This window comes from Anopheles gambiae, chromosome 2 (genome assembly GCF_943734735.2).
Source record: "Anopheles gambiae chromosome 2, idAnoGambNW_F1_1, whole genome shotgun sequence".
Classification (NCBI taxonomy): domain Eukaryota; kingdom Metazoa; phylum Arthropoda; class Insecta; order Diptera; family Culicidae; genus Anopheles; species Anopheles gambiae.
In genome coordinates this window covers 65,927,985-65,950,415 of record NC_064601.1, presented here as the reverse complement: position 1 = coordinate 65,950,415, position 22,431 = coordinate 65,927,985, and the positions used below count along the sequence as shown (strand labels likewise).

Here is a 22,431-nt window from a genome sequence, read left to right as displayed (position 1 = left end):
AGCCTAATGTTGAGCAATTGCAACGTCCGCCACCTACACCCCATCCTCCACATAAGCAACTGCGGCATAATATCAACACACGAACTAAACCACATGCAATGCTTCGACCTGGTCAGAAACGTAAAATATCGGACGAGGATGTTAATAAACTTATGCCTCCCAAAATCGGCTTGGGGTAAGTTTCGAACAATGTTTCGGTATTGTTACAGGGTTTTCCAAGTCAATTTCGAATGTAAACATTATTTTTAACCGCGTGCAAGAAGTTATTCCACATCACTCTGATTGTTGCTTCTCCGCGAACGCGAGGTTACGGTTTCACAACCTTCATTTTATTTTCGTCATAATAATTTTTATTTTCTTCAGCATGATTTTCAATACTTCACTTGTCAACGGATGATGAGATCTGGCTTCAAACCTCCTGTGAAAAAACGATGGCAGCAGCACGTTGAAGTGTTGGAAATCATGGCGAAGAAATTATGATGGAAATGAAATATTATATCGATGTGGAGTAACATTTTGCATGCGATGAATAACAATGTTTACATTCGAAAGTGACTTGGAAACCCGTATATTGTAAATATATATCTTTTTTGTGGTTATTATGTTAACAAATGGATCAAATGATCTTCAATAAAAATCAGTTGGAAGCTGAACACAATGATTCGATATTGATTTTGCTACAATACAAATAGGTTAAGTTGGAATAAGGCCTAGGCCAGACAGATCGAAAAATCCACTGATTGGTATTGATGACATTGGCAGGCGTTACCCGACGGCAATGAAACACGAATTCAAACATGAAATATGTTTGGAATTTGACATGTTCGATATGTTGGTTTTCAAATTGAATCTGTAAAATCCCAAACATTTTTCATGTTCAATGCCGTTTATGATTAGTACAGGAGCGTTTTTTTTGTCCGTCTGACCTCGACCTAAAACTATTCCAATATTCGAGTGCATTTTTAACTTAGTTATGCAGTCGGAAGTCAATAGTTGAACGTTATTTAGTTGATATCCTTTTTAATTGAACGCTCAATAGTTGGTTGACTTTTCCATTAAAAATCATGCTTTTGTCATACAAACACCGTGCCAAATAAAAAGGCACATTTTCAATAATTTGCATGCAATCTAAGTTAAACCAGTGCGATCTGAGTAGCGGAATTTGGGGCAAGTGTGCCACTTCAAGCATTGCATGTGATAACTCACTAAAACCTGTTTGTCAAAGCTGATTTAAATCTCATAACCATTTTACATCTATTTTTTACCTCACTTATAAATGAGTTTCGCTTGAAAAAAGTGCAAACAAAACTATTTTTGAAGCGTTGGGGCAAGAGTGCCACTCGTATGGGGCAAGTCACCTGTTTAAAATAAACGTATTTCTTAGATAATTCCAAATTGTCACGTTTGTGGCACTAGTTCATGGTTTCCTACATGCCTTGAGTCACCAATGAACCCTTTTTGATCACAAACTGTACTACAATATGGTTTGTAATACAATACTGTTCTGTTTTTCCGGGGTGGAATCCGCTCATAATAGCGCACCATACAACAATAGCGCTGCACGTTACAACAATGTTTACATTTTTGACAGCTCGCGCTTATGAAAGATGGTGGCACACTTGCCCCAAATAGAGGTGGCTCTTTTGCCCCAAAAGTTGTAACTTTTTTGGAATTGGATTTTTTCTCGGTTGATTGTTCCCATGATTTTTTAGAGCTTATTTGAATTGATTAAAAAACTATAATATTCGGCTCAATTTTGAAACTCAGTTCAAAACAATGGGAAAATCGATTGATCGATAGGAAATTCGGCACAGTATACCTAGTCATTGGAACGCAATCAACTGTATACATAATTGATCATTTAACTAAAGTTTTTTTTATGGAAAAAATGCTTGGCGGCACTCTTACCCCTATGGCACACTTGCCCCAAATTCCGCTGTGTGAAACAAATGCATTATGACAATTATGTATCTTTGTAAATCTCTTATTAGACACATTTTGATTGTTTTGAAAAAAGTACTATATTTTCAGCCAAAAGCCCAGATTGACTAGACAAGAAAATGAGATGGCTACTAAGCAAAACCTGTACAAATTTCAAGCCGTTCCTAATCTGTGTAGAGTCCATCACTTATTGTGTTGGTCATGTAAAAATATTGTTATTATTAATGTCGTTCTTTCTTGTCAGATCCTATTGTTGTTAATATTAGACAAATAATAAAAAAGAACAATTTTAATTTCTTTTATTTATCGAAATATGTAATATTGTACTCCAATAAATTGTGTATATTATCTTACTGAAATAATTGTGTTACCAGTGATTTGATTTTTTTTTGTTTTTCCATGTGATGCCTTTGTGAATAAAGAAATATTGTTATTCCGGTCTACCTATGGTCCAACCTTTATAGCTTTATTCTTTTTATTATGTGTACGAATTTCACTGGTCTATAAATAAACTATAGTGATTGCTGAATTTACTAGGCACTAAACTCTTAGTTGCCAAGTGCAAGCGTAGTGGTAAGGTATAAATGATACAAGTAGAAAAGCCAGTGGGATTAAATACTATGCGAGAAGATTGCTCTAATACATGCACGCCAAATAATAATTCCCGGCAAAAAGAACTTATTACCCAGGTTGGACGCAAGTCTTAAAATTGCATGCAAAACGACTAAAAATCTCGCCAGTATTGGGCTATTGGGCGTATTTGGCGCCCGTTCTGCAATGGGATGCCCCGAAGCCCCCCGAGGGATAATACAGGCTCTCCCATCCAACTCCTACTCCGACGGGTCCTCGTCGTGTAGAGTGGTAACATCCCAAGTGACATTTGCTCTAAATTGTTTTCCCATTTCTGCTCGATTAGTACTCGATACGCTTAAAATTGTGAATTTGTGTGTGATCAAGTGTGTTGCAAGCGCCAAGACTTGATGTGTTGGTAAATTAGACGTTTCTATATCAATGGACAATGCCGTCAAGCTCATTTTTCTTCATAGCTATGGTTTTTTGATGAAAAACAAAAACTAATTTTGTGTGACGTTATTCTATAAAAAATGGGTATTTTTAAAATATAAAATGGGTACATGACCAACTATAACGATAGGAAACATCGTTTCCGAGCGAATCTGGAAGAAAGTAACGAAAAAGTCGCATCACATTTGATTTTAAAGGACTTTTTCTAAATTCCCTTAAACTGGTGCAGTTTAAGGGAAGTTTAAGGCTCCAGTTTAAGGGAATTTGCTCGAATTCCCGATTATTCGTGCTATAAAATGTCAGTTGGGGTGGCACATCCCGCTGCGCAAATTCGAGCAGTTTCCAGCGCAGGAAATGTACCAAATTCTGCGCTGGCCAGCGCAGATTTTGGCCCGTACCCCGCGCTGGACTTCAGCGATTCCTGCGCTGGGTCGAGCAAGTTTAGCGCCATCTGTTGGCGAAATGGACGAACTATTTATGGCGGCGGAGCAAAAAAAACGGTCAAAAAAATTTAAAAAATTGGCGCCCATTTTCTCATCCGCTTTTTCTCCCTCCCTCACCCTGCCTTGCCTTACTTGCACTTGCGGCGCTTCTGCCCGTGCCTTCCGCCGCCAGCTGATTGGCTGTTGTGGTGTATGCGTTGATTCATATATGTGCATTGCGGTTGTGTATTGTTATTGGTGGGTGTTAGCATTTATTAATTTGTGTGTGACTAGTGATGAGTCAAGTACCACTTTTCACTGTGTGGTGCTGTGGTACCACGCACAGTCTACTGTGCTGTGTGTGCGTGGTACCACTAGCTGTGTTCCCGCACAGTTTTTGCACAGTTACTGTGTTATCGCACAGTTAGTGTGCTTTGCACACTTTTTGTGCTCCGCACAGCTACCACACAGTTTGCACAGTTTGTGTGCTCCGCACAGTTTGTGTGCTCCGCACAGTTATTGTGTATAATCCGCACAGTTTGTGTGCTCAGCACAGTTTGTGTGCTCCGCACAGTTTGTGTGCTCCGCACAGTTTGTGTGCTCCGCACAGTTAGTGTGCTCCGCACAGTTAGTGTGCTCCGCACAGTTTGTGTACAATCCGCACAGTTGCATACAATAACTGTGCGGAGCACACAAACTGTGCGGATTGTACACAATAACTGTGCGGAGCACATAAACTGTGCGAAGCACACAATAACTGTGCGGAGCACACAAACTGTGCGAAGCACACAATAACTGTGCGAAGCACAGTAGCTGTGCGGAGCACAGTAACTGTGCGGAGCACACAAACTGTGCGGAGCACACAAACTGTGCGGAGCACATAAATTGTGCTAAGTGTGGCACCACAATTTTATAAAATGTGCAATTGTGCTCGCACATTTTACTGTGCTGTGTGTGCGTGGTGGCACAGTGCTACTTGACTCATCACTATGTGTGACCTTGAGACGCTGTGGGAGAAGCTGGATTGGGATTCAAAGTGTTATCGGTGTATTGATGGTTTATTTTATTTCGTGCCGCTGCTGATGAGACCATTCGGTGCCCCTGCCAATTGAGGGTGAAGAAGCCTATTTAAAACAAGCGTAGGAGAACGTCTAACACTAATCTAATATTTTTTTTAATTTGAACATGTTTGATGCTTCAACGACCTTCTAAGCATCATGTAGCACAATGTATAGTGGCTATAATTTTTTTTTTTAATGTGCCGAAATCTGTCTCGAGTTTTTGGGTCTCGTCACACACACACACAGCGCGGGGAAAGTGATCGTTCACTCTATCATGTCGCGATTCCCCACCCCGCCCGGCGCTAGGGATGAGGATGCTACAAGAAAGCTGAACCAACCGTTCTACCGATAAGGTAGCCGTAATCGATCATGCGTGGAAGGGGGGGTGGTCTAGTGGGGGGGGGGAGTGCGTGCTTGCGCGACTACGGGGGTGCGTGCTCGCAAGCGCGCTTTCGTGGGTGCGTGCTGGCGTGCGCGCTTTCATGCTGGCGGGCGCGCGTACGTGCGTGTGTGTGTGCGTGCGTGCGTGCGTGCTGGCGTGCGTGCGTTCATGCATGTGTGCACGCGCGCGCGCGTGTATGTGTGTGTGTGTGAGTGCGAGTTTGCGCGCGCGTGTTTGTGTGTTTGTGTGTGTGCGTGCGTTTGGAAACACCAAAACTATTTGATTCTGATGCGTACATTTTCATCCGCTGCGGCTATAAAATACCACGCATTTTCGATCTCGCTACCTGAGAGACAACACAACCATTGGTATTGACATCTTTGCGATCGGCTCTGCTGTTGGGGGTATTAAAAAGACACACGATCTAAGCAAACGTGCGTGCGATATGTTGCACATTTATTTCTTCATTCAGCAACAATTCAGCAAGCGGGCGCAAGTGGAAACAACATTTTGAATTGAATCCATACAAAAGAGGATTCTGGATTTGTTTATTACGGTGCGCGTATGGTGCTGCACCTGTCCGTCCAGAATCTGGTGGCTTGTTGGTTTGGAGTAGTTATCATGACGCCGATTGACCGGCAATGCCTTGGAATGGGTTCGGATCGGTAGGATCATGTTTTGGTCGAGTGCATTCCGTGTATTTGTCTCGTCACAGCGGTAGCCCGGCAGCAACAAAGTTAAGACAAACTCTTACACGGGTGTGGACTGCTACGCTAAGTTCTTTTTATTATAATAATTATTATTATTGGCGTAATGGCCTACGCGATCATGTCGGTCTTTTCAGGACTTGAGTACCACGTAGCCGGATAGTCAGCCCTTGCTACGGCGGACGGTTCATACGCGATTAGAACCCACCACGGGCATGCAGATGTCCGGAATGATGGCGGTGCCGCGGGCCCGCTCCTATCCAGCGTGCAACTTGCATACTGCCACACTGTCTCCTGCTCGATACATACGCTGCAGGCAGGGGGAAGGATGCTCCTCCACGATAAAAAAATCACCGTCATGAACCAGCGGCGGATCTAACGGTAGGCGGACTAGGCGGTCGCCGAAGATCTCTAGTCTGTAGTATGCCGTATGTCTACAAGTGGACAGATTATTAGCGACAAAGGCCCCCGGAAAGATGGTCGTTGGGGCTCCGTGGCTGGAGAACCATTTGCACCTCCCCTCCCCCCATGGCGACTACAATTTTAGGGCCTGTGACCGATGATCGTAGGGGTCCCATGGCCACCCCCCTTTCCGCCGGCAATTTAAGTATACTGTTCAATCTCCCAACAGCTGTGTGCCACTACCCCCTCCTCAGGGGCCTCAATTCGTCTTTCCGCCTTTCATGAACACCCTCCTTTCTTTGACCGATCGATCATAACATTCCGGAAGAAATTACATTTGGCGACAGTTTTGCATACACACGCACACTCACAACCATGCGCAGGATGCTTAGCATATCTATTTAATCCACAACAGACGAAAGCAAAAGCTTAGTGTTAGAAACGTGTTAGAGCGAATTATGGTTCTGCGCGTTGCACAGCAAACCCTCCATCGTGCGCTAGCGATTCCTTAGTCATTTTTACATTGCAGCAATTGAACTTATTGCGCTTTTTTGGTTTGATTTGTGAAAATGCAACTTCATCGCCGCAATGTTTGTTAACGGCATTTTTAGGCGCCACAACAGCTCGCGAGCATTGACCACACGCGAGAAAGAGATAGCGCTATGGAGGGAAAAAGCACGGACGACGGCTGACAGCGATTGGCCGTCTGACGCACCAACACATCCAAACCTTCGACAGCGCGCTCAGGCGAGGGGTATGAGGCGGAGCCAGGGACGGGTAGCTCGACGAGCTGCTCGACAAATTTGCCGTTGGAGAGAAAAAGATGGCATGATAAAATTCTCAGAACTCCATGATTTCTTGCGTCGCTTTGCGCAGCGGGATGTAAGGGAATGCCGAGTTCATTGCTGTTGTGCGCGTGTCCATTTCGCATCGCTGCGCATGCACATTCATCAACCAGCACACCTGCGTTTTCGCCCGAGGAACAAGCGCTGCTGTCGATGCAAACTTTAGTTTTTATCCAAGTGTAAACGCACGATGTTTCACATGATAACACACATTATCAGAATGCTTTCAACGCAATATGACATCATGGCAAGCTACGTTTTTCAGACACAAACCCGCGCACTCGCAAATATACATTAACACACATACAAACACACACACACACACACATACACACACACACACACACACACACACACACACACACACACACACACACACACACACACACACACACACACACACATACACACACACACACACAGTAACGTAACAGTAACACAAGTAACGTGGTAAAACAAGTGCACGGTGCGTTGAAAACAACAGGGTCCTATCTTATTGTCCGATACTGTACCTAATTTAGCTAGAGTTATACTTTCAACTATGAATCAAGGACCGTAAAGATATCAGGTCAAGTTATAAGCCCGTTTTGACAGCTAGGTGGAAGAAGAATCGACGAAGAAAACTGACAGTTAGTTTTCCGCTTTTGGCGAACGCTTCAAGTTCTCGAAGAAAAAATTCCATTTTAAATTACGAACTGTGTTCTAATAAACTAAAATATTCACCCAAATTGATCTCCACCAAATATTGACCATGCAAAACGTAAACAATCCATCAATACATATACAAGCGGAAAACCATCTGTCAAAATCGGAGCCCAGGGGGGGGATCGCCAAAAGCGCTATAACTACACCTCATTATACATTCCACCTTGCTATGAATGCAATTTTTTCTGACCAGTATTTTAAATTCATAACAATATTAATAAATTATTAATCTAAATCATAACTGGTTTTAACACCTTCATCGTGGAGGTGTTTAAAACAGTTATAGCCTTTTTTACATTTTCTAAACTTTCGTTTAGGTGTGTTGTCAGTTCGTTGTTTATAATTATTTGAGCATTATTGTTTGATATGAGCTTGTTAATTGTTGAATTTATTATCTTAAGGTCATTCGCGTCTGGGCTACCAGCGATAAACTTCCAAACTGTTCCAATCGGGTTCCACCTTCTCCTGCGATTAGGGATTATAGTTATAAGTATTCCGCAAACATATTAAAATTCTGTTGTTATTATCGTTATATACTGAGTTTATTCAACTTTACTGAATTCCTCGGAAGGCGAGTCGATCTCATATTTAATATTTGATATTTCTGAACGATGAATATAATATTTATTTCTTTCGATTATTATTTAATTATTATTTATTGTTTAATCTTCAACGGGCCGTATGGCCTAATTAAGATAAGTAACATAACAGTCTCTCTAGACCTACGTGTTCGGGATGGTGCACGGATATCGTCTCGATGCAACAAAGGCGATGAGTCAGAGCCATTTAGCAAACCAGCGATGAAAGAGCACTGGGCATTGCGTCTTCTAACCGAAAGAGGTTCAAGGCCTAGAAGACGGCTCCGCGCAGCATACGGAGGAAGATTATTGCGATCCTGCCAGGGAAGTAGGCGTAGGGCATATCGCGTGAGCTTACGTTGAATCGCCTCAAGTCGAGCAATTGAAGAAGCAGTAGTTAGGCTCCAGACTACGCACGAATATTCCAGAACCGAACGAACGATACTATTGTAGACAGCTTTGATGCACATGGGGTTGCGGAATTCATTAGTTATCCAGATAACCACGCTAAAGAGTTGGTTTCGTCTGGTTACAACGTCATCGATATGCTGTTTATAGTTCAAACTTGAAACAAGAAAAACGCCCATGTCTTTGGTATGATTTTGTCGATTAACTGCAGTGCCGTCCATGAAGTAGGTACCAGTAATTGGGCTCCTGCATACACAAAATGACACACAGAAGCATTTCTCGATGCAGATAGTCAGTCCATTACGCTTGCACCACGAACAGAAGATTTCGATGCAGTCTTGCAGGAATATACACCCACCGTCTGATGACAGCTCCACAGTACGCTTGCAAAATTCCCCTAATCGATTGCAACACTCCCCTAAGTGATTGCAAACATCCACAGCTTGCTTGCAACATTCCCCTACCGATTTGCAACATTCCCCTAAGTGGTTGAACTATTCCCTTATATGATTCGAAATCCTGTATCAATTTTCACGATGTATGTGCGATTAATTAAGTAAGACTTAAGCCACTGTACAAGTGAGCATGGAAATCCTAGCTTATCGAGTTCAGCGAGAAGAATTGCGTGAGGAAGAGAGTCGAATGCTGCTTTCAGATCTGTATAAATTGCATCGACTTGAGCTCCTGCATCAATTTGACAAGTGCAATAGGTTACAAATTCAACCAGGTTCGTGGTAGTCGACTTTTTTGGCACGAATCCATGTTGATACGGGCTTAGCTAGCTGCGGCATGCATATAGCAGATGTTTGTATATCACTAGTTCGAACACCTTGACACCGTTCGAACATCGCAATGGCACAAAAAGACGTAATACCTCGATAGTTGATGGCATCTGTCCTGTCGCCCTTTTTATATAGTATCATTCACTGCCGAAAACTGGTACAGTTACCCTACTGTGTGCGAGAAAGAGTGAACAGTAATCTTGCACGCAGCAAACAACAGCCGTATCAACCCGGTTTTTTTTAACAGAACGGAACGATAACACCTTGCTAACAATGTTGAAGCGGCAAAGACCGGAATGGAACGGGGTGAACGGAAAGAACGGAAAGATCGGAACATAAAGGTCCCCGTCAAACAATGCGAGGGTTGCGAAAGATTTCATGTACTCGAAATCTTATGGTATTTTAAAAAATCGTTGATTTTTATTCAAGAATTATATTTTGTGCGGTAGTATTTGGCGAAAAGATCACTATTTAAATTTTTGTGGATTTTTGAAAACTAAAATGTCAAATTCAGGTGTTTAGTATACTACAAATAGCACTGTTATACCTGCTCTCGAGGTGCTATAATTATAACTGCTAAAACTAGGTGTGAAAAAACTACCAAGGCTCGCAAGCTCTTTAATGCGAGGGCTCTGGGGCGGTGAACTTGTATGGCGTGCGAGCCCTCGCGCGCCCTCGCAAATCGCTGTCAATTGCATGGCGGGAGGTGTGAAAAAACTACCAAGGCTCGCAAGCTCTTTAATGCGAGGGCTCTGGGGCGGTGAACTTGTATGGCGTGCGAGCCCTCGCGCCCTCGCAAATCGCTGTCAATTGCATGGCGGGTCTACATAAAGAACGGAACTTTTTAACTAGGTTCAGACCGGAACGTCCAAAAGCGAAAGGCCATGGGAGTGACAAAATGCTGACAAATTTTTCAAAATGTGAGCTTTTGTCACTTTTTTGAGCTTTTGTCAAAATTTTGTAACCTGGAGCTGCCAGGAAATAAAGTTGACAAAAGTTGACAAAAGTTGACAAAATTGACGTTCGTGAAAAAGCGTAAACAAACAGCTATTTGGCGCAGTTATGACCCATTGCTATGATATTAATGCTAAAATGCATCATTATAATTGATTTATGTACCTATTTCGTGCTTCTTAAACAAAATATCGATGATATTCAGATGTTGGAGCTTTTTGTCGCTCTTGTGTATGTTTTTGGTGCGGCCACGAGAAAAGCTCTTTTTTGCAGTTGACAAGCAATTTTGACAAAGTTGAAAATTTTTTCAACATTTTTCCACCCCCGTGGCCACGCGCTACAACACTGCTTTCGACAACGCAGAGATGCTGTCGACCGAGTTACTTCACCCGTGTTTTACATTCACAAAACAATAATACAAAAACCAATCAATGATACTGCAGGTAGTACTAACATTAAGTAACATGTAGAACAAAACAAAATAACACTTAGCGCAGGCGCGGAAACGCGCGTCGTGTATTTGCTTACGGCCTTACGTGTACTTAATGCATGGACATTTGGTTAAATTTTTCAATATTAAATTTGAATGATTTTCATGTCAATATTGATATGAATAACTAGTAAATTATTTGTTGAAGCTTCCCCCCCGTGCAGATGGATATTCATAGAAACTATGAAAATGCAAAGTGTATGAAGATCAGGTGGTCTCATAGCCTGTTTTTTATAGCAAAAGTTGAACGTCACTTTTTGACAGCATGGATGAAAACATTTCCCCAAACAAGCTTTCTAACGACTTACCTAATGCACAAACAATCTTAGAATCTTCGTTATTTGCACTGAAATACTTTAAAAAGCACTCAAAATATTTCTCATTGTAAGCTAAACCAAATCTGAACTAATTAAAATCCATTTTTGGATCAAAATAATGCCGTCGATGAGGACACCAATGTGTACTACGTATGTGTTGCTAAGGCACTGGTCTAATCTTGTTGCGTGCAACATTGTTGCTGGGAAAATGTATGGATTTTGACAGCTAGCGCAACTTTGTTGCCGGCCAAAATCAAACCAATTTGATTTTTGTCTGGCAACATTTTGTATTTACCTTGGTCATGGTAAACGGGTGTATGAAATGACACAGCAGCTGTGTGTATTTTGTTAACATCCGCTAAATTTGGATTTTAATCATTTATAATACATTTTTTGGTGTATATTTTATTTTTCAAAACTTTATTCAACCAGTGAATAATAAAAAATAAACTCTGAGCTGTTAATTGGTTAATTTTTGACGCTAAACAATGTCAAAGTGAAATGTTGCCAGCAACATTCATAGACCACCTCAGCGATATGTTTCCGAGCAACAATGTTGCGCGCAACAACATTAGACCGCTGGCTAAAACATCGAACAGCTGACAGAGCACCTATCGAACAGAGCCGTGTTTGTTTGTTTCGTTCGATTGGTCCCAGAGCGCCGTCTTACTTTTACCCAGCCCTCTACGTTACCGTAGCAATAGACGATGCGCAATCTCAGATTGCGCATATATTTATCTGTCAAACGGGTCGGTTTGATATATTTATCTGTCAAAAAAACTTTATATATCTCGGACATATAATCTTGAAAATTTATGCGCAATCTTGGCGCAATCTGAAAATGTATGGAAATGACGTTTATAGCTCAGGGTTGGCTACGCGAAATGACTTATGTTTTGATAAAACGAATATATGCGCAATCTGAGATTGCGCATCGTGTATTAATACGGTTACGCTAGCGTTATACGCACGTCACACGAAGCGTAAACTTTGGCGTAAACTGTGTTTCAGCCATACAACCAAGGACCGTAAAGATATCAGGTCAAGTTATAAGCCCGTTTTGACAGCTAGGTGGAAGAAGAATCGACGAAGAAAACTGACAGTTAGTTTTCCGCTTTTGGCGAACGCTTCAAGTTCTCGAAGAAAAAAATCCATTTTAAATTACGGACTGTGTTCTAATAAACTAAAATATTCACCCAAATTGATCTCCACCAAATATTGACCATGTAAAAACGTAAACAATCCATCAATACATATACAAGCCAAGGTGTTATAAATGACAAGGTGAAGTTGTTCAGAGCAAAATGACATTTCTCGACTTGACATTTCTCTTCCGTGGGCTCCGGTATAAAAATCGGGGAGGGATGGTGCGGGGTATTGAAATTTGTATGCAGAGAGTGACAGATGTCCCCCATAATGTCGCCCAGCAAAAGCGATAAAAATCAACCTTCTAAATACATTATCCTTGATACAAGCGGAAAACCATCTGTCAAAATCGGAGCCCAGGGGGGGGATCGCCAAAAGCGCTATAACTACACCTCATTATACATTCCACCTTGCATACAACCCTGAAATCTTTTGACAGGAAGTTTACGCTCTCCCATACAAATCAAGCGTAAACTTTTTGAGTTTACGCCTCGTGAGACGTCCGTATTACGCGTAACGCCTGTTTATCACAAACCCAAGCAGCATTTTTGAACGACTGTTTTAACCGCCGTGGATGAGCAAATTAATAGATTGTCTGCTTATTAGTGTGTCTTATTATTGCTTATTTTTACATGATTCCCGCCATGCAACTGACAGCGATTTGCGAGGGCGCGCGAGGGCTCGCACGCCATACAAGTTCACCGCTCCAGAGCCCTCGCATTAAAGAGCTTGAGAGCCTTGGTAATTTTTTTCACTCCTAAATTTAGCAGTTATAATTCTAGCACCCTAAGTGCAGGTATAACAGTGCAAATTGTAGCATACTAAACACCTGAATTTTGTTATTTTATTTTAAAAATTTTAAATAGTGATCTTTTCGAGAAATACTACCGCAAAAAAATAATCCATGAATAAAAATCAAAGATTATTTAAAATACCATAAGATTTCGAGCAGATGATATCATTCACAACCCTCGCAATGTTTGACGGGTTATTAGAAAAGCAACAATTTTTTAACAATCATAAAAAAAGATCGGCAATCGCTATTAAATTTAAAACTCATTGATAATTCATGAGTATCTAACTCGGGGGACGCCTGTATGTAAACAACGTTTTAATCCTGCCGACCTTACGTCACAAAGTGGGTTCATTATACAGGTAGGCCAAGGTGGATTAAAAATATCAGGTGGTGGATTAAGGCCTTTGGGGGGTCGCCATAGTTGAGGGACTTTACGTCATTTTAGAACCGTTAACCATTGGTTTCCGCACACAAAGCTTAGCAAATATAACAGATTTCTTTGTTATTATGTGCATTTTAGTGTGTCTATTGATTTTATCGAAAAAACGTAATATATTAACAAAAGATTTGATGATTTGTTTATGCACGAAATTTAAAATCATGCTAGCATGAGTTCTAATCTCAAGTAAATTTTCCATGCGGCTCGTAGATAATGAGGAATTAATGTAAAAATTGAAAAAAAAAATGATTTCTTAATTTTTATCATCAAAAATGTCGAAAAAACAAAGAATTATAGAATAAATTCACGGAATAAAACAAAATAACACACTTTAATCCATGTTCTAATGTTTAATAAGAACTTGCTAAGTCCAAAATATATTTTTAAAGAATATTTAATCGAAAAAATGGGGTAGATAAATTATTTGAACAAATTTAATAAATGTAAACAAAGTTTGAATCCTTACGTCAAGTGACGAATTGTCAAAATGCACTAAAGTCCACCACCTGATATTTTTAAATCCACCTTGAGGTAGGCTTATCCCGAACAATTTGACAGCCGTGCTGTAGAAAAATGAAAACGAAATGACAGGAGGGGATTCGATCATTTGTTGATGTATGCGTGTGAATTCCAATGGCTGTTTTGGTTGATGTGTAGTAGTGTGGGTGAAAAACTACGTATCACAATCGAATCCCCTCCTGTCATTCGTTCGTCCAATATGGCCTTTCCGCCAAACCTATAAGCCCACCTAGTCCCTATACCTAAGGTGTGTTTATTAAGAAGGTGAATTATTAGCCCGTTTTCCGGGCGCCATCAGGGGCCGTCCATAAATTACGTAACGCTGAAATTGGGATTTTTCGACCCCCTCCCCCCTATTGTAACAAAACGTAACGTTGGAGGAGACCCCCCTTCCAAAATTACGTAACGCATGATCGAACACCCCCCCCTTAATTTGGTTTTGCATCAACAAATACAAAAAAATATGGGTTTATATTTTTTTATTTGATTGCTTTTATAAAGTATGCAGAGTTGTTTTAATTAATGTTTAATTAATGAAAGGAAAGTTAAATAAAAAATTTATAATTAAAGAAACGCATAATATATATGTTGAGCATTTTTTTAGACATCTTGCCAGATTGGCTTCAATTGTTCAGTAATGTTTATGATGGGAACACTATCTGCTTCGATTACATTGGCATCTTCTTCATTCCACATGGCATTTGCTGCGCTTCATTTGCCTGTTTCTTCGCTACTACCGCTTAATCGTTCCCTGTCTCGTAACGTTACGAACTCGCTTTCTCGATCATCCGGGTGGTCCGGATGATCGAGGCAGCCGAATTATCCAACTAATCCTGATTGACAGCACCGCACGACTGTTGTTTACCAACAATAATATACAGGTCGATGCGTTTAGCGTAGAATGACATGTAACTGTTTGAATTTTGTTGACGGTAAGATTGAAAACTACAGTCTTTACCTGGGACACACGGCTCTTAAACCTGTATTACACGGTGGATTTTTTCATGGCAGTTTTCTGTCAAACCTCTGTTTTGGTATTTGATAAATGTCAAGTTCGTATTCCCTATCAAAAGATATAAAGAAATAAAAGTGCAAAACTTACCCAGGTGGGCGATCATTTGTCAGTGACCAGTGATAGGATTGTATTACGTTACGTAACAGAATGTGAACCCCCCTCTCCCCTATGTAACAAACCGTAACGCTACAGGGAACCCCCCCCCCCCCCCTTTGAGCGTTACGTAATTTATGGACGCCCCCTCAATGAGTATTGTTATGTCAAATTGCATACAAATTTCTATACCCCTCTCCAGCCCTTCACGATTTTAATACCGGAGCTCCCAGTATTGTTATGTCAAGTCGTGAAATGTCAATTTGCTCTGAAGCACTTCACCTCCTAATATCCATACACCTTGCCTATACCCACTTTGTTACGTCAAGTGACGAGTTGTCAAAATGCTCTAGATTCCACCACCTGATATTTTTAATCCACCTTGGGGTCGTGTAGCGAGGCCTTGATAATTTTAATTCACCTTGCGCAGACCATTCCCTAACTAGCTGTCAAATCGAGTGAATCTACATTAATAGTCCATTCGTGTATTGCGCTCAGCGTAACTAAACCACATTAAAAATCTAATAAACACACTATGAGTGAACAAAAGAAAAGAAAGAAAAAATCCGTATGTTATAAGTTTCTCCCTTTGGCTCTTAAGTAATTACTCACATTAAATGGGTTTATATGGAATTCGCTTGTTACTTACAGAAAGAGGAAATAGCTAAGGAATTCGACTTGCCTGAAAGGAAAAGCAAAATTGCCACTATTTACAAACAAGATGGACAAGCTTACTGCTTGTGTAGATCTTCCGATTCTTCGCGATTCATGATGTATGGATAAATGTCCGAAACGGTTTGCGTTGTTTAATACAGTAATATATGCTCTTGTTCCTTTACGTTTTAGTTGTTGCGATGCATGCGAAGAATGGTACCATGGAGATTGTATTAATGTGTCAGAAAAGGAAGCCAAGCATATCAAACATTACTACTGTCAGCGATGCAAAGAAGAAGACCCTTCGTTACAGACCGTTTTCCGCTTGGTCCCAGCGCCTGGTCCAATCCCGCTTCCGGAGGAAAAAAAACCTAAAAAGAAAAAGAAGGAAACTCCCATTGGTGGTTCATCTGAGAAGCGTTGCGGTAGCTGCGACGGTTGCCTTGCCGAAAATTGTGGTAACTGTGAAGGTTGTTTGGGTCTCACTAAGAACGGCCGAAAGCAGCGTTGCGATATGCGTTTTTGCAGCAACTCAAGTACCCGGAAGAAGGACCGAGCAGCTTTAAAAGCGGGAGGAAGAAACAAAAAGCGAAAACGGTCCGTTACTCCAGAAGTTTTTTGTAACCCTGCATTGGAAGGCGAACGACAATGCTACGGTCCCGGGTGTATTATGACCGCCCGACCTCAATCAAAGTACTGTTCGGATGAATGTGGCATGAAGTTAGCAACGAGCCGAATCTATCAGGTTTTACCTCAACGTATTCAAGAGTGGTCTCTTAGCCCAGCTGTTGGCGAAGAACAAAACAAGAAGGCACTTGAATCAATTCGCATGAAGCAAGCGATAGTTAGAGCTACTTTGGCAGAACTGGATAAACGACATGCTGAGTTGGACCTGCTGGTTGAACGTGCAAAGAGGTGCACGTTGGATCCAAATGCATTGGAAAATGCTGATTTGGAGGATGAAATGTCAATGTACTGCATAACGTGTGGTCATGAGATTCATTCCAAAACTGCAATTCGGCATATGGAAAAATGTTTCAACAAATACGAGAGTCAGGCAAGCTTTGGCAGCATTTTCAAGACACGAATTGACGGCAATTCAATGTTCTGTGATTTCTACAATCCGGCTAGCAAGACATACTGCAAACGTTTACGAGTGTTATGCCCAGAACACTGCAAGGACCCAAAAATTAATGATACGGACGTCTGTGGTTGCCCTTTAGTACGCAATGTATTTGAATTAACAGGAGAATTTTGCCGGTAGAATGTTAAGATTAACAGAAACAAAAACAGCTTCGCTCAAATTTTCATTTTATTTTCTTACAGAGCACCAAAGAAATCTTGCTTCAAACATTATGTATGGGAAAAAATACGACGTGCAGAAATTGATCTTGAACGAGTACGACAGTGGTTAAAAATGGACGAACTCGTCGAACAGGAACGTCTAATTCGTCAGGCAATGGCATCACGAGCCGGAGTGCTGGGACTAATGCTGCACTCAACGTACAATCATGAAATCATGGAAAAGTTATGTGCTGGTAAATTTTAGCTTTTTAAATACTATATTAGAAAAAGGTTAAGTTTATCTTATTATAATTTTTGTGATGCGTGTGGTACTCAATAAAACACGTGTGTTCAGTTAGGTTGATCAAGTGATCTCTTTATTATCCGTGCGTACGCTCCGGGATGCTATCTGTGTTAGATGGCACGGCACCACAAATGATACTCTTATCAGGAGTTATGGTTAAGGTTACACCACATTAAAAATAGGACAACTAATCGACTCAAGTTGTGTGTTGCTGTGATTATGAATTAGTTTGAATAATCCGGTCCCAATTGATGCAGGCATTCCCAATATGATACGCTCCGAAACGCCATCCACTGAATCCGTTTGGCCATAGTACGCAGCATCAAACAAATGATCCGCTGTTTTTTCAAACTATAGAACATTGAGTGAATTTAGTTAAGTATTAACTCACGCTCTAAAAAACAATTATGTAAAAGTATCACAATTTATGTTACTTACCGATGCAAGGTTAAACACGGACTCGCGCATTTTCGCAAGACCGTGACGGGTGATTCCAAGCACTTCACCCCTCGATGTCATCTGGCCAGAGAGTAGCATGATGTGTCGATGATCTACGCTCATACCATGCCCCTCCATTACTTCAGTAATTTCAGTCATAATGGTAGTCCGCGCTGCTTCAATACCTAGCGTTTGGTACACCTCCAAAATGTTGTTACTCTTAGTTCTGTTTCCGATCACTCCGTATGTGCCCATTACATCACGTAACCCACATCCTTCCACGCATAATCGATACTTGGGCGTGCCGCGGGAATCATCGACGGCTATAACTGCGCGAGATACTTGCGGTAATCCGGCAACCACTACGTTTGGTATTGCTGTGATGAGCCGTTGCAGTTCCGCATTCAAGCTGTGGCTGTGCTTGCTGCTGTCAGGCCGAATGATAATGAGTGATGGTCCATATACTTCCACATTCTCTTGCTTCAGCTTTAGTTTTGATGTGCAAATTCTGGGAACAATTATGCTTAATTAGCTTTGTTTAGTACCTTTAAATAAACAACAGTATAGGCATACTTACGAGTAGCGTATGGTGTCAGCATTAACTTCCAAGCCCAGCACTCTAATGCGACCAAGGTCGAGCTTAATGAGAAGAAAACACTCATTCATTTTATACACCTCCTCTATATAAGACGAAATTTCTCCCAGTGTCGTTTTTTCAATACGAGCCTTTACTTTGCGAGCGAACTCCATGTTGGTGTTGTTTTCGATCTCCGCTGTTATTATTGGTGTAGAAATGGCTTTAGTAGCGTTAATAATCTCGACAATACGAGGCACTCCCTGCGTGATGTTCATTGATGCAACTCCAGCAAAATGGAACGTTTTCAGTGTCATTTGCGTACCGGGCTCACCTATACTTTGAGCCGCCAATGCACCTACGGCTGTTCCTGGTTCGGTTACGGCCTTGTTGTATTTATTTCGTACTTGCAACAAGAATTCTTCCAATTGACCAGCTGTGGTCCGCTGAACTTCCGTCGTTACCCTTGGACCGTTACGATAAAGCCGTTGCAGTGTACACAAACGTCTGCCGAATTTTTCCAGAAAATCTCTACAACACCACGTCATACGACGAAACAAAAAGTGTGATACGATAAGACGTCATATTACTTACCATAGTATGTTTCTATATAGTACCATAGTATGTATTCACCACCCACAGTCCCATAGTAGCTCAACCATAGTCATAAGGTAAATACTTACAAACATTCCTTACGAAAATCTTGACGGCAGTTAGAAAATTGTGGTGTGGATAGAATGCGTTCTCCTTCGCTTAGCACTTCCTCCCCTCGTAAAGGAATCTCATCGCGGCATGGAAGCATGTTTCGCACATGCATAAACTGTCTTTCAATATCCACCGGTTTGTTCTTCACTTCCATGTAAACCGGATCCAAGCCATCAGCACCGTATGAAAATTCGACTACCTCCCCAATAGCGTTCCGTACTGTTCCGTCATATTGTACTACTAAATCTTCAAGGCACTTTACCAAACGTCGCTGCAAGTAACCCGTTTCGGCTGTTTTCACTGCAGTATCAACCAGACCCTCTCGGCCAGCCATGGTATGAAAAAAGAATTCCGTTGGTGTTAAACCGGAATAAAAGCTGTTCTGTACGAAACCACGAGCAGCAGGAATTTTGGCTATGGAAAATATTAAACGAAAAAAAAAATGAAAACATTACACAGCAGTACAATTATTACAGTAATGTTAGAATAATACAGTTTCCCTATTTGGTGGTTCCATGCTACTTTGCAATACTTACAAAACTTTTCAAAATGAGGCAACGCTCGGTCCTCGAATCCGTTCGGTACTCTTTTGCCGTTGATGGCTTGTTGTCCAACACAGGCAATCATTTGAGAGATATTTATGTTCGATCCCTTCGAGCCCGATTGCGCCATGATGAGTGCACTGTTTGTCGGATGTAGCTCTCTGAAGCAAGCCTTTGCTGCAAGCTCGCGGATACTAGACAGTTCCTTTAGCATAACCGCTTCGAGAGTTTGCTCTGCCGTGCAACCCGGCTGACACTGCAACGTTCCCTTCTTCATTTCTGCAATATATTCATCACATTTTCGATATCCATTTTCTAAAAGCTTTTGTTTTTCCTCAAGCAGCTTCCGACTCGGTGTTACGTCGCCGATACCAAATGAAAACCCATGGTTCATCATAAAGTACGATGCCATCCGTGCTAAGCGCCACATCGATTTAATGGCATATTCTTCGCCAAAATCACGCAAAATTACATAGAATATACAATTTTTTGTACCCGAACCAAGTGTACCTTTGTCCATTGCACCACACAACAATTGCGAGTTTCGTATTATAACCCAAGAATCCTTTACACACATATCGTTGTCTCTAGTGTAGTTGCGTCCTTTGGTATACAGGTTCGCGTTTACACAGGACTGACTATTTGGTTTGAGGATGAGACTGAATATTTGTTTCCCGGTCCATAATTTTCGTGGTTTAAGAATAGCTGGTCTTGGCAAATCAATCACCATGTTTGAGTCTGGCCCGGATAACATGCAGGCGGCTAACTGCATGACCTGTTCAAGCGTGAGGAATTGATCTTTCTGTGTCAGTAGATATCCACCAGTGATGAAATCTTGCGTTGCCGCGATCAGCAGCTCTCCGTTGCGTGGAGTCACCAAATTAGATTTGTTGCCCATCAGTACAAGCGCTTCAGCGCGAGCCTCTTCAGTTTGGGGTAGGTGCAGATTCATTTCATCACCATCAAAATCAGCATTATACGGAGTGCAGGCACATTCATTGAAGCGAAACGTTCGTTGCGGTTGAACCTTTGCCACGTGACACATAATGCTTAATTTGTGCAGGCTCGGTTGACGATTAAACAGGACAACATCGCCGTCAATAAGGTGTCGTTCTACAATATCACCGCACTTCAGGTCCTGTGCCACTTTGTCGCGATTGCCATACGCTAAGTATTTTTTAAACGCACTACCTTTTTGTTGAACATAGTTTGCTCCCGGATGTTTTTCCGTGCCGTTGCGGATTAGTTGTCGCATTCGCTGGTAAAACAACACATAAAAAATTAAGTATTAAGTAGTAAAATTAAATAAGTATCATACATACCGTTATGTTGGCCGAATTCACTTTCTCGGGAAAGGTTAGAATTTTTGCCACACGGTCCGGTACGCCCACTTGGTGGATCATCAAATTAGGATCAGGTGAAATAACGGTACGTGCTGAAAAATCAACTCGTTTTCCAGACAGATTACCCCGAAACCGGCCTTGTTTACCTTTCAACCGTTGGACAATTCCACGCGTAGGTTTCTTCGGCTAGAAAGAATTAAACCATGAATGCTCTGCAGGATGTACGAAGTATATGGGCTTTAGTTCCTAACCTACCATAAGCGAAAGTGGAATGCCGGAGAGCTCACTGTTGAAATACAGTGCACAATGAAGTTGCAAGTAGTCCCAATCTTCTTGAATAAGTTCTATTTTACCATTAGTCATCATATGCTTTGTAATGACGTCACTGATGAGTAATATCTCGCTCTGTTTCATAGTTAAATCGTCTTCAGTAGTGCCTGCTTTTACTTCTGACACTACGGAAGGTCTAATGCACACCGGCGGTACGAACACTCGCGTCACAATTAGATCGGCTGGGTTGGAGTACGTAGATGTCATACCAAGCAGTGGGACATCGCTCTTTGGTATGTTTCTGAAAAGATCCAAAACTTCTACCGCATTCAGTTCCTTGGACAACGAAGATGGTCCCACGACGGTTTGGGCAAGCTCACGATTCGATTCAACTGCGGCTTGCATCTCATGTAGCGCATGTGTGACCAGTGGATCAGATGGTTTCTTTCCCCGAAACGGTTCATGCACTATTTTCATTAGACCCGGGCCTTTTTTCACAGGGCCGTTAAGACTGTTGCAATAGGGACATTTGGTATTTTTTTTTGCCTTTTTTAAAACTTGGCTATGGATAGATTTCTTCGCAAGGTATGACAAGTTGGGATTTACCAACCGAGTGCTGAAATTTTTCTTTTCTTCTTCTTTCAACATCACTCGCGAACATACTTTACATATTGATTGGAGGATTGTAATTGTGGCTCGAAAGTGTCCAACGTGAAATACTGGTAACGCCAGATCGATGTACCCAAAGTGTCCCACACAGTCATTTAATCCTTTTTTGCATGTTTCGCAAGTGGCGTCTTTTTGGCTCACTCCCATACGTCTGTCTAATACTCCATACGCCACTGGAGTTCGGTCTGCATTTTGGTTATAGAGATTCTTTGCTACGACATGAATGTGTGCCTCCTGTTGAATCTGCTGGGGACTGTCGATATTGAACGATACGTGGGAACTATTGGAAGAATGAAAATAATGAGAATAATGAGGAACAGTTCGATTAGGTATTACATTCAAAGAATGCTTACATTTTTTTTATCACATCCGCTTCACGGAACTGTTCTTTAGGCATTCTGAACTATCGAAGAACGGAACAATCCAAGAATTGTTTTCTGTATCTTTTTGTTTTTGAATAATGGCAGAGCTTGTAAATTAACCGCACAACATCGAAAAACATGTGGGGAGTGAGGCCCGTGTCTGTGCTCCATCGGATGCGATTTTATCGCAAGGTCTGTCAAAATTTTATATGGAATTTAACAGATAACGTCGGACGTGCGATTTCGTCGTACGGCGGAATA

At 41.5% G+C, this 22,431-nt stretch overlaps 3 protein-coding genes across 5 annotated transcripts in view; 2 read left to right on the top strand and 1 right to left on the bottom strand.

The window, feature by feature from the left end:
- LOC133392274 (uncharacterized) overlaps nt 1–2,402 on the top strand; it is a 17,915-nt gene extending 15,513 nt beyond the window's left edge. Inside the window, exon 5 of the mRNA XM_061652585.1 lies at nt 3–2,402. Within this exon, the coding sequence (XP_061508569.1) occupies nt 3–179 (177 nt within the window). The 3' untranslated portion in view covers nt 180–2,402. The remainder of the gene's footprint in view (nt 1–2) is intronic.
- LOC1278526 (CXXC-type zinc finger protein 1) lies at nt 169–17,327 on the top strand. Of its 2 annotated transcripts, none has more exons than XM_061652586.1 (4): nt 169–175; nt 15,677–15,798; nt 15,872–16,939; nt 17,006–17,327. In XM_061652586.1, the coding sequence occupies exons 2-4, from the start codon at nt 15,794–15,796 to the stop codon at nt 17,226–17,228; spliced, it is 1,296 nt and encodes a 431-aa protein (XP_061508570.1). In that variant the 5' UTR covers nt 169–175; nt 15,677–15,793; the 3' UTR covers nt 17,229–17,327. The 2 variants fall into 2 exon arrangements, with proteins under 2 accessions (XP_061508570.1, XP_318129.5); XM_318129.5 differs by lacking the exon at nt 169–175 and adding an exon at nt 15,436–15,593.
- LOC1278527 (DNA-directed RNA polymerase III subunit RPC1) lies at nt 17,314–22,431 on the bottom strand. 2 transcript variants are annotated; one of them, XM_061652582.1, is made up of 8 exons: nt 22,162–22,431; nt 21,125–22,088; nt 20,849–21,055; nt 19,521–20,784; nt 18,963–19,398; nt 18,283–18,810; nt 17,706–18,228; nt 17,314–17,618 (listed from the first exon to the last, which is right to left on the bottom strand). In XM_061652582.1, exons 1-8 carry the CDS (start codon nt 22,203–22,205, stop codon nt 17,430–17,432), a joined length of 4,155 nt encoding a protein of 1,384 aa, XP_061508566.1. In that variant the 5' UTR covers nt 22,206–22,431; the 3' UTR covers nt 17,314–17,429. The 2 variants fall into 2 exon arrangements, with proteins under 2 accessions (XP_061508566.1, XP_318130.4); XM_318130.5 differs by having other exon boundaries at nt 17,706–18,213; nt 22,162–22,429.